At 35.2% G+C, this 11,867-nt stretch overlaps 1 protein-coding gene across 2 annotated transcripts; it reads left to right on the top strand.

Moving 5' to 3' along the window:
* The first annotated feature begins 5,482 nt into the window (after positions 1-5,482).
* On the top strand, positions 5,483-10,729 carry dnaaf4 (dynein axonemal assembly factor 4). 2 transcript variants are annotated; one of them, XM_032579115.1, is made up of 9 exons: positions 5,483-5,718; positions 6,968-7,115; positions 7,232-7,365; positions 7,661-7,862; positions 7,940-8,082; positions 8,488-8,597; positions 9,051-9,204; positions 9,833-9,938; positions 10,408-10,729. In XM_032579115.1, exons 1-9 carry the CDS (start codon positions 5,596-5,598, stop codon positions 10,524-10,526), a joined length of 1,239 nt encoding a protein of 412 aa, XP_032435006.1. In that variant the 5' UTR covers positions 5,483-5,595; the 3' UTR covers positions 10,527-10,729. The 2 variants fall into 2 exon arrangements, with proteins under 2 accessions (XP_032435006.1, XP_032435013.1); XM_032579122.1 differs by having other exon boundaries at positions 9,833-9,951; positions 10,408-10,525.
* The last annotated feature ends 1,138 nt before the right edge of the window (positions 10,730-11,867 follow it).

Raw genomic sequence — 11,867 nt, 5'->3', positions numbered from 1 at the left:
AGCTAGCTTGTTTAGATAAGCAGAGCTAAACTAAACTCAGCAAAGATTAATTAATGTAGAATGGAAAATTATATTCTAAACTAAGGTAAGCCAGGCTTTTCTTACAAAATCTAGTTAAGATATGCAAAATGAAACTAGGCTAAACTCGTTTAAACTAAGCTAATGTGAAAGAAGTAGTACTAAACTTAGCTGGTAAACTGAAACAAAGCTAAGATTAAACCCAGCTGAGATGACCGAAGCTAAAATGATGTTAGCAATACAAAACGTGTTAATTTACGGTAAACTTAACTAAACTACCAACAACATGTTACTGAGCTAATGAAAAGAAAACGTGGCTTGGAGGCTAACAGAATTTGTTTCTGGAAATTGTTTCTGATAGGAACTCATTCTGGGTTTTGTGTTTTCATAAAACAATAAAAGCAACAAAAAGAGCTAGATAATCAGTAGAAGAAATCTACTTTTCATTTTGAGTTTACAGCATCAGTATTTCAAAAGAAGTGAATGTGAAACTGAGGACGTGAAACACAGTTTTAAACTTTTCTATTTGTTAATGAGTACATTTCCACCAGTTTGTATATCAGATTTTATCTCATGGGTTGGACTTTAATAGGTGGCAATTTTCCATCATCATTTTATTTTATGAATATCATTTTATGGTTTTGAAGCAGTAAAGCAGAGTCACGATGAGTAGGTAGTAGAAAGGTTATGAAACATCAGATTCAGCTTCAGTCCTTAATCCTTTTACTTAGGATACGTATCTCCAGTCATCCTATGGCCAATAATCTCTGCAGAAGAACCAGGATGTAAAGGGAATTATCTCCCTTCAAGGGTTTAGTTTAATTATTTATGTTTATGCATGTTACAAACCAATTAAATTACTGTGCAATAATGAAACAGTAGGATTCAGAATTTTCTTCTTCACAAATTTGACATAATCAAGCAATATTTAACACTGAATGAACATAATAAAAAGCAGTTTTGAAATAATTTTATTTAATAAGGGGAAAGGTATGCAAACCAAATAGTAAACACCTTTCTGAATTTTTGGCTTCATGTTTTAATTCTAGGTACTAAATACACGTCAGATTAGCTCCAGATTTTTAGAATCAAGAAACTGCATGAATAAAGAATGTTTGAAATATTAATTAGGCAAAGGAATCCAAATTTACTCAACAGAAGGAGGGAAAGAAAGTCCACAAATATAAAATATACATTTTATTTTGTTTTCTTGTTTGGAAAGAAAAAACCCTCAATGATAACTGGGTTTTTCATCCAGCTTGACCATTTGTTGCAGTTTAATTCTGTTCTGTTTATTGTTTTCAATGATAACAGTGAAAGGTCATTAGTTGCTTAGTAAAAAATATTTCATTTTATCTAAACATTAATTTAAGTTTGTAATTTATTCAGTTTAATTCTTGTTTTCTACAACATTTCAAGATCTTTGTTCTTTGTGCTTGAAGAGAACAAAGACAGAAAACACAAAGAAAATTAGGGGACCAAACAAACAACCTTGAGGTTCTCCAGTGCTTGTTTTACTAAACCTTTGATGAACTGAATGATCAAATCAGCATCCATAATTCATTAGTTTTGACTTCTTGCTATTAACTTTGAATTCTGCTGCTTGATTTTTCCTTACATAACAACATACAATCATATCACTAGTAAACATCAGGTTACCTTAAATTGGACAAACTTTGGGAATAACAAGCTAAAGCCAAACACACAAGCTTGAGGTACACCAAGCCTAATATTACGTTTAACAAAATGATGGTCTGTGCAAATATATTTTGATCCTTACAACCACTTTATGGTGACATCAACTTAAAAAAGATGTTGTAAACTATATTATTTTGTGAAGATATTGCTCCTGTGAAGGAAAAATTTATTAACAATGTTTAAATAAAATTGAATGTACACTTTATGATGTTTTTATTAAAGGTTTGCACTCAGTTGCAGCTCAACAGGACATACAGTATGTCCTTCTGACCCTCCTCTAATAAGTGAAGAACAGGGTGTTCAGCGGTTAGAGATGTGAGACATTCTAAGGTGATGAGCTCGTTTTGTAGAAGTTCAGTTTCTAGTATCTGTTTAGCCATCAGCAGAGGCCTTTTTGGATAAACGCCTAGAGTTGAGCTGTGAATGTGTATGAAACCCTGCTCAACTGAAACTTACAAATAAGTAACTTATAGATTTTTGCCTGACACTTGAGCCAGTGACTACGTAATGTGTGATGTATCCTATTCTATCCTATTCTGTAGATGAGGGGACGTTCAGCCCCAAGTCAGAACTCGTCCGATTCTCACTGAGATGTGACTTTGTATGTTTTCTCCATTTGCAAATGTTAATTAAAGCTGTGTTTGTTCTCTCCTAAAGCTGAAGTTTGGTCTCGAATTTTGTGCAACTTAACACTCCAAAATATCTGCTTTTAGAAGTTTGTGAAATATTCTGTTAATGTTTCAGTCAGATTGTTCCTGATTTTTTTGTGACAGAAAAAATATAGAAAACTTAATAACCTGGACTGAAAAACCTGGACGTGACATTAAGGACATCTTGTTAAAACTAAAGATAATAACAAACAAAATGTCCCCTAAACTTAACTACAGCAAATATTTTATCACACTTCCCTATATACAGTATATTCCAGTTTTAACAAATTTCCACCTCTTTTAAATACCTTTAATGTCATCAATACGGCGCTCTCCTTAACATTCCCAACTGGATAATAACTAACTTTAGAGTTTGCTCTAAAGTCAGAGCAAACCCTAAATGTTCTCACGTGAGGTTTTTCTCACGTCACGTGAGAAAAACTCTCCTTTCAGGGAAAATTATGAGGTCATATAAAGCATAACATGCTCGATTTCCATGTATTTATTGGAAACCAAGGTTGAATATTGTTCAGTTATGATGACGATAAATGTCAGTGAGCGAGTCTGAATGCAGAGGTTTCACAAGCGACTGTTAATGTGATTATGTTGCTGCTTATATCTTGCTTTATCTCTTATGAACGTTTTTATGACTCATTACCAGCCCAAGCCAAAGATGAAAGACCTGAGATTGCGTATAGTCATAAGTTCAGATTATTAGATAAATAAGTGTTTGTTATTTGAAGGAAAAATAAAGTACATAGTTCAAATTTGCAACAAGGAAAGTGTCAGTTTTTGCAGTAATAGCAGGATTTATTTAGCTTTTTTAGCTCAATATTTTAAAAGTAAATATACCAAAATATGCTTCAGCTTGGTGACACTCCAAAAGGTAGAAAGAAGTAACAACGTGATCCAAACAAAAACCATTTTGTTTGCATTGTGATGTATACAATGTATATATTTCACACCCGAATCTGTACTCTTATTGTGAAGGGGAGAAGGGGAGGTGAGAAGACACCAACGGTTGTACTACATTTTATTTTTGGTTTGGATTGGAAGACATTGAGAATAAAACAAGACTCAAATTATATTTTCGTCTTTTTCTGCTGACTTCCACATTGGTGACCCCGACGTGACCTGAACACGCAACCTTCCTACCCTACGCCACAGTATTGTTAATGCTTGCAGGATATCAACTGTATTTTTTTTAATGGTACTTGTATTCTCAGGCAAATGAGCATGCCTGCAGGGTGTTCCAGAAACCTTTTGGGTACTTGCAGGACACCAACTCCGTTGTTTCATATGTGGTGTATTTTTAGGTGATCCACAACATATTTGGTGAGTAATTTTTCGACACAGGGTTTTATTTTAACAGAATTATAGATGTGAAGTTTGTCAAAATGTGTTTATTTGTTCTTCAAATTCAGTTTGTTTAGTCAAGAAGTTGTTTCTCCAGACATTTATTCGTGTATTAAGTTTTGTTACGCTGCTCTTAACAGTTGGTGGTTACCGTAGCAACCAGTAACTGACACTTTGCTCCCCATCTTCTGTTGCCGTCTGTATTGGGATCAACTCTGTGTTTTCTTTACAAGTGCTATATTTTAGTATATATTTTAGACAAATTTAATCATATGCAGCCTTTCATGAGTAATTTTTGCCATGTTTGGTATATGTTTTTAACTGTTATTATTAATGTTGTGTATGTTACCCATGTTTAATTTTACAACTGTTTTCTGCTGTCACCTGATAATTGGGAGTTTGTTTAGGGTTATTTATTGCATTTTATTTAAAGTATAGGGGCAGAAGCTGCTGGACTGATGTTAACCACCGACTTGATTTCCTCTTTTGTTAGGATAAATACAGTGAACCTGAGTGTGTCTGTTGTGAAGTCAACTTACTGGAACTGAGACAAACAGAAGGGTTACGCAATCAATCAATCAATCAATCGATCAATCAAGTTTATTTTTATAGCACATTTCAGCAGCAAGGCAGTTCAAAGTGCTATACATCATAAAAACACAAAAAATACAAAGTCATGAAGGACATAGTCAACAATTGAAATGACTTGCAGGATACCAACGGGGCACATTCATACGCAAACTGTTACAATATCATAAGAATACTTTAATTACTGAGGTGTAGGCTGAAAGTTGGTAAGTTTAATTTATTATCTTTATGTCTGTATTTGACTCTTAGTTTTCATTTACAAACCGTATTTAGACACTTAAGGCCAGAAGTTTATGACTTCTGAGTTTCGCAGTGTTTTAAACGTCACACCATCCTGATAAGCATACACAGTGCTCTTTACTCCAAGAGGAGTCAATAAAGATAAAAAAGTGATGGTGAATTGGATAAAAAGGGCATGAACCCAGAACAAATCCCCAAACTCACACCAGTTTCATTTCTCAACTGTTTGAACACACTGATCTAATTCTGCAGAAACCATAAGTAAGGACAGAAATTTATTATAGGGTGTACTTTCATCTCAACAACATAGATGCCAGAAAAAATGCAAAATGTTTTATCTTAAGCTCATTATGCATCACATCAAATCTGCCAAAGAATTTTGAGTTAAAATTTTAGATATCCATTAATGTATATTTATTTTAATATCTTTGGCTTACCCTTTAAACATCAAAAATACTATATTTCAATTTGACTTCTGCTTATTTATTTATTTATTTCTCTGTAGTCTCTTCTCTTTATCCACTTCTCTCTGTAATTCCTAGACATTTACCTCTTTATGTAGTATTGTTTTCCACCAATTAAATATCATTTTCTCGCAGGCCTCTGAGTTTTTTTTCATTTATTGGCTCTCTGACGAATATTAAAAAAAAGATCAGAAGCATTTTGACGAAAGATGTTAATAAAAATGATCAAAAAGAGCTGGAAAAATGTATTTTAACAGACAAATTCTTGCTAGAGGTAATTTTAGATATCCATTAAAGATTATTTTAGGTTTTGTATTAAACACCAAAGGCCGACACCTTAAACAATCCCTGTTTTTATAGTTTTCAACGTTATGGCGTCTAGATAACCGGTGTTATAAATAAGTAAAACGATTAAATTTCCGACACTCGCGAACGCAACACGCTGTTTTTCTTTTGTCGCTATAGCAACAGGACACAGGGAAACGCAGGGAAACTGGGTAGCCCAGAATTTTATGGAAAGGTGAAATTTGATAACAACATTTGTGTTTTTATCGGCAGCACTAACACGCGGTTAAGCTGACATGCCACTGCACGTGACCGACTACACGTGGACCCAGACGGACTCCACGGTCCACATCAGCGTGCCTTTAAAGGGAGCGACGGCTGCTGGAGTGGACATCGTGTCAACGGAGGAGTATCTAAAGGTGAAGGGTCAGGGGGCTCATACTACTACAACTACAACTACTAGAACTACTACTCCTGGTAGTAGTAGTAATAATAAATAAATAAATAAATAAATAAATAAATAAATAAATAAAAGTAATAATAATGGTTTATTGATATTTTTTTGGATTGGTAATAACAGAGATTTAATGTAAACAAACAGAGATTGTAATCGTGGAAACCAAAATGTGTAGGGAGAAGAGTTACCAAAAGAAAACTATAGCAGAATAAGCTATGTACTGTATATATTAACAAAAATATTAATAACGATAAGTACAGTTTTTTGGTGTATATAAACTTAATTCAATTTAGTTTATTGATATTACGGAGGCCCCTAGGGGACATTGAGGATTTTTTACTTGATTAACTGTATTAATTGTATTTGAGCTATACTTCAATATCTCAAGTATGATACACTACTCACTGTGAGTAACTTCACTGAATGAAGAACATGCTTGTTTTGACCAAAAGTTCACCAGAAGCTGCAGTTTTTAACATTTCAGAAGTTTCATATTGAAAGAAATTGATGTGGAAAATTCTGCTTGTCCTGATTTTGTAATTTTCTAATCATGTTACATTAATTATTTTCATTTTGGTCCTTTATAACGCTAAAATTTCCACATAACTTTAAATTTTTGGTCTGTCCTATGATGTAATTTTTAAATATTAAATGACTGATGTTTACTTTTTCACTCTTATTTGAGTAATTTCTTAGATGGGACATGAATACATGTAAAATGTTTATGTATTATACAGAAAAAGAGTTTTTAAAACATTTTGTGGCTCGTTCTCTATAAATCACCTTAGACCAAGTATAGGGGAAAAACCATAAATCCCAGTGTTCTCAATACCTAATCATGGTTATTTCACAAGACACTTTAAGTTATACCTTGCTGTTCAGAAGTTATAAATCTGACTTAAATCATCTCTTAAATCTCCAGAAGTTAAGAATATATATAGTAACTCAGTACATCTACAGGAAAATGCATTTAGAAAAGTGTTTAGAAATTCAAGACATATTTTACACAAAGATTAAAGATTAGTGGTGAGGAGACGAAATGTTCTGTTGAAGGAAACATTTTTCAAATTTAACGATGTTGCAATTTTTCATCTGGCTTTTTGTTGAAATATTTGATCAGTTTGATAAATGAAGACATGGCAACATGTTTCCTGTTTTGTACCTGTAAATACGAATTCATCCATCTGGCTCCTTGTTCTCATCCTCCTCAGGTCCATTTTCCTCCCTTCCTGTTTGAGGCCTTCCTGTTCGAACCCATCGATGATGACCGAAGCTCGGCGAAAGTCGGAAACGGCGTCGCTGTTTTCACTTTACCAAAAAAGACTCACAAAGTCTGGGAGCATCTGATGATAACCACAGGTCAGATTTTTCCAAATTATTCCTAAACTGGAATAAAAGATCAGAATTGAATGTGTTTTATTCACCGGCAGAGGTGTAAATGCTGTGTAATAAATAAAGTTTATCATGTGTTTTAGATGATAAAGAAACAAAGAAGGAGATCAGAGAGAGAGCTTTACTGACACAGGAGCAGAAACTTTCTGCAGAGTTGAAACAAAAAGCTGAGAAACGGCAAGCAGAGAAGAAATATGCTCTGGAGACGATGATGAAGGTAAACAAACACATTTAGGGCATCAAAAACATCAGGAATTGTGTTGATTTACTGGAAACCTGCACTTAAAACGAGAATGCAGCTCAAACTAAAAAAAAAGACTTAACTGGGTCACAAGTAATTTAATTTAATTTATCAAACTTACTTTATTTACATTTGTTTACCTTGATAACTTAATAAATTAACTTGGATAACCTTGATTTGATTTTCTGGGAAGAACTAATATTTTAAAGTTTGAGCTGCATTCTCTTTTTTACAGTGTAATGTTTAGTGACTTAAAATGACTTTAAATCAGCTAGAGAAGGTGGAAAGAGACAGAATCCAGCAGATGAAGGACGCAGAGCGAGAGAAAACGACGGCAGAGCTGGCAGCGTGGCAGCTGAGGCAGAAACAGGAAGCAGAGAAAGCCCAACAGAACCAGAACCAACAGATCCAACAGAACCCAGACACAAAGACACCCGGAAGCAGACAAACGGATATCAGGAAGAACAAACAAGGTGAGACCCTTCCTGCTGATCAAACGCCTCCTCCTGATTCATAAAGTCAGATTCAATGAAAATCTTCCTGCTTGTAGTTCACAGCGATTCAGAGAAGAAGAAGAAGAAGATCCGAGCCCAGCTGCCTCCTCCCAGAACCTGCGGAAACATTCCGGTTACGTTCACCCCTCGAGTTTTCCCGACAGCTCTCCGAGAGTCACGGGTTCCCGAAGAGGAAGAGGTGAGTCTGTGATGCTCGACATTTCCCTGGAAAACTGTTAGAATCCAAACATTCCTTCTACATTTTCCACAAAATGTTGTTTGTTTCCCACTTTGTGATGTTCCCACTTGTTCTCCCAACACTTAAAACAGGCCAGCAGTGAAATGTCTTTCACTGGAAAAACACAACATATGACCAAATATTTTTGGTTTAGTTTCTAATGCAAATATCTTAGTTCACTTGAAGTAAGACAAAACTAACTGGCAAGTAACTTTTCAGCAAGACATAGAGGCTTGTTTTAAGTCAATAATTTCTTAATATTGATCATAAAAAAGCTTTCCTCAATCTCTGCCTCAGCTTTTAGGAGCTTTAACCTTTTGTGATTGTCTGGAGCAAAAAAAGCAATTAAGTTTTGCTTCTAAACAGTGGCTGAAGAAGCAGGCTGAGGCAAGGCGAGCGATGAGTGCGGAGCTGGAGGAGCTGGAGGACCTGACGGAGGAGGAGAGGAACCCCGACTGGCTGAAGCAGAAGGGCGAGTGAGTAGAAGCCTTACAAATGAGCGCAAAACTTTGTCAATTTTCCACTCACATTGAAAAAACACAATTTTGCCATTGCGCTGTTTCCATTAAATAAGAAACGCAATTAAAATCACGTGAATAAGTTTGTTCACATGATAAGTCATCAAAAAACATCATCCTCCTACCACTTCCTGTCGTCTTTTTCATCATTTCTGGCAGTAGTAACAGCCGGTTGTTGACCACATGACTCGTGTGATGCGAAAAAGTGTTTCCATTGCAGTTTTGCAAAATGTGCTAATTTTGATACGACCAAAAAAATCACCACATGCTGGCGCAAAAACATGAGTTTTTTTCGACATTGAAATGTTCCCTCTAAACAAATTCATTTTCAGTTTGCACAATCATAAGGTCAATGGAAACGCAACTAGTGAAATCAAATTAAATCTAGTAAACAAACTCTCTCCTCTTCAGCAAGTGTTTCTCAAACGGAGACTACGTGGGAGCGGTGAATGCGTACACTCTGGGGATCCGCCTCAACAGGAAGTTGCCTGCTCTCTACTCAAACAGAGCGGCGTGTCACCTGAAGCTCAGGAATCTGCACAAAGCCGTCGAGGACTCCTCCAAGGTTCGTTTGATGAGGATCATGACGGGGTTTTTTTAGACCTCTACGTAGGGCTGGACAATAAATCAATAACAGTGCTTATCCCCATAGGCACGCGATCAATATTAATAGTTAATACATGTGATAGAAAATTCAATACTTTAACTGAACTTTGATCCAGAACCGCACAGCATTCTGATTGATGTAGGCAAAGAAAAAAACTTTCATGAACAGCTAAGCTAGGTTGGTGGAATCAACTAACTCACTCACTCTTTGGTTACCTAGCAACTCACTCACTCTTTGGTTACCTAGCAACAACTTGTTGAGAACTTGCGCATCAGTTTAAGGTTTCCCCACCGTGCATCATAACTGCTTAAAAATAAAAAATAAAACAATGACATGGAGTGAAAACTGTGGATAAAACAGGAAATGTCACTTTGCCACTTTGACAGTAATTCCAATAGTTAAAACAAGAAACAAATCAATAATTTTCTATATCAACCGTTTATATAGTAATGCATTTTTCAGCCTTATCGTCCAGTCCTATGTTGATCTTTTCACATTTTTATGTTAGAAATATATATATATATATTTTTTTTTGTAAACTTGTACAGCTTCTGATGCCAAATTTAACCCTGAATTATGTCTGCAGGCTCTGGACCTGTTGACCCCGGCCGTTTCTGCCAACGCTGCAGCCAGAGTCCGAGCCAGAGTCCGCCGAGGATCCGCATTCTGCCAGCTGGAGCTCTACGCTGAAGGTCTGCTGTTTCCGTAAGGGTTTAAACACCTTCACAGTGCCTTACAAAAGTATTCATGACCCATTTTCTGTGAATTTCATCCACATTATACTGAAAAAACACAAAATCTTACCAACTATCTTTTTTGCCTAGTTTCCAGTGCAAATATCTCAGTACTCTTGAAATAAGACAAAACTAACTTACCAATTAGTTTTCATCAAGATATAGGAGCTTGTTTTAAGTAAATAATTCCTTAATATTAATGAGAAACTATTAGTTCCATTGGCAGATTCTATTGATCAATATTTTCATCCATTATGCACCACTTTGGGTTGGTTTATCATATGAAATCCAAATAAAAGACACATTTTAAGCTATATCAATACATTTGATGGCACTGTGAATATTATTTGAGGACAGAATGCTGTTTCTCTTTTTTTACTGGCGATGCAGAAAACAAGTGATCAGCTGATCAATCTGTTGTTTTCAGGACTGCAAGACTATGAAGCAGCTCTGAAGATCGAGCCCCACAATGAGGCGCTGCAGAGGGACGCTCAGATAATCCGAGACATAATCCAAGGTTCTGATGGACAAAATGGGACACAGTGAGACACAAAGACACGAGTCAAAGTCACCTGGAACAGAGAGACCGGTGGTATATATAGATTAACTAATACTTTAAACACAACTGGAGCATCAAAAGTTTTATTCTTAACTAAAATGATTTCATTTGTTGTTTTTTTAGAGACTTCAGTGACAGAATAAACTTTTTAATAATTATTTGTACCTTATTAAAGGATGTTTGATGTTTAGTCAGTTTATTTTATTTATACTCAGTCTGTAAATATTTTTTCTTCTTTCAACATTAAAGCAAAAATATTTAAGAATTCAGAAAAACTGATTAAGTTGGTTGGGATAAAAATATTCCTTAAATCAAAAAACTTTGTGTTGACACTCAGAGTGTGTTCTTAGCTCAGGAATATACAACCTTTAAAATCCAAATAGTCCTTTTTGCCTTCAGTTCAGCTAAATAAAAACTTGTTTAGAGCCACAAATGTTACACGACCTTTCAGAAAAATACTGTACCTGTTGATGAATATCTTATGTAGGAAACGTATTACCATACTTGTACAACTTTTAGTTTTTAACAGAGGGGAAAACAAAAAAATAGCAAAAGGTGGATGGATACAAATTAAAATATTTTAAAGAAGCACAAATTTCCTAATCTAACAAGAAGAAAAATGTATCTACAAAAAAATAAAGGTAATTTTTAGTCTAATTCTGTTGTGGAAATGCAATTTAAAAAAACAAAACAGAAAACTGCTATATACTTTATTCATTCTTTCTTTTTTTGTCAGAGCTTATTAAGAGGAAGGTCCAGAGAGCTGCAGGTTGCAGATCCCTGGTTTAGCTCAATGAGGAAGTTTGTTGTTTCTGGTCCTTGTGCGACCTCATGTGGCGAACATCATCAATTACACCCTCGGCATCTGGGTGAAACTGACCCTACATCATCATTTTTGACATTTTTGTTTCTCCACAACTTTCTTCTACTCCGCTACTTCAATTTGAACTTTGACTATGCCAGTGCATCACTTTGATAGTTTTCTGTGTGTCTGTTATTGTGTTTAGCAAATGGACAATCATTGTCCATTGGCTAATTCACAGTTGACTCCCAGATAATCTTGTCTGTAAAACATAAACAAATCATCAGGCCTCCTCCTCCTAAATGCTGATGAGGTTTTGGTTCTAACATGATAAGTTTGGTTTTCTCCAAACATCTCAATTTTGGGATCATCTGTCTGCGATGTGGTTTTCAAGCTGTTATCGCAGAGCATCATAGATGGAATGAAGTATTAGTGGAAACTAGGGAGGTCGATTAATGGTTTATTAGATTAAAATTAGTTCCAACCGATTAAACTTTCTTTTGGTGTTGCAGTTTGGCCGCCATCC

Source organism: Xiphophorus hellerii, chromosome 2, assembly GCF_003331165.1.
Source record: "Xiphophorus hellerii strain 12219 chromosome 2, Xiphophorus_hellerii-4.1, whole genome shotgun sequence".
Classification (NCBI taxonomy): Eukaryota; Metazoa; Chordata; class Actinopteri; order Cyprinodontiformes; family Poeciliidae; genus Xiphophorus; species Xiphophorus hellerii.
Note: the sequence above shows the minus strand (reverse complement) of the source record. Positions and strands in the feature narration are given on the sequence as shown.

What these genes read in the sequence shown, in the direction of transcription:
- dnaaf4 (XM_032579115.1), top strand. Translation starts at nt 5,596, where the DNA reads ATGCCACTGCACGTGACCGACTACACGTGGACCCAGACGGACTCCACG. An exon ending in CTCTGGAGACGATGATGAAG is followed by an intron (nt 7,366 to 7,660) that starts GTAAACAAACAC and finishes ACTTTAAATCAG; the next exon opens with CTAGAGAAGGTGGAAAGAGA. An exon ending in TATCAGGAAGAACAAACAAG is followed by an intron (nt 7,863 to 7,939) that starts GTGAGACCCTTC and finishes TCCTGCTTGTAG; the next exon opens with TTCACAGCGATTCAGAGAAG.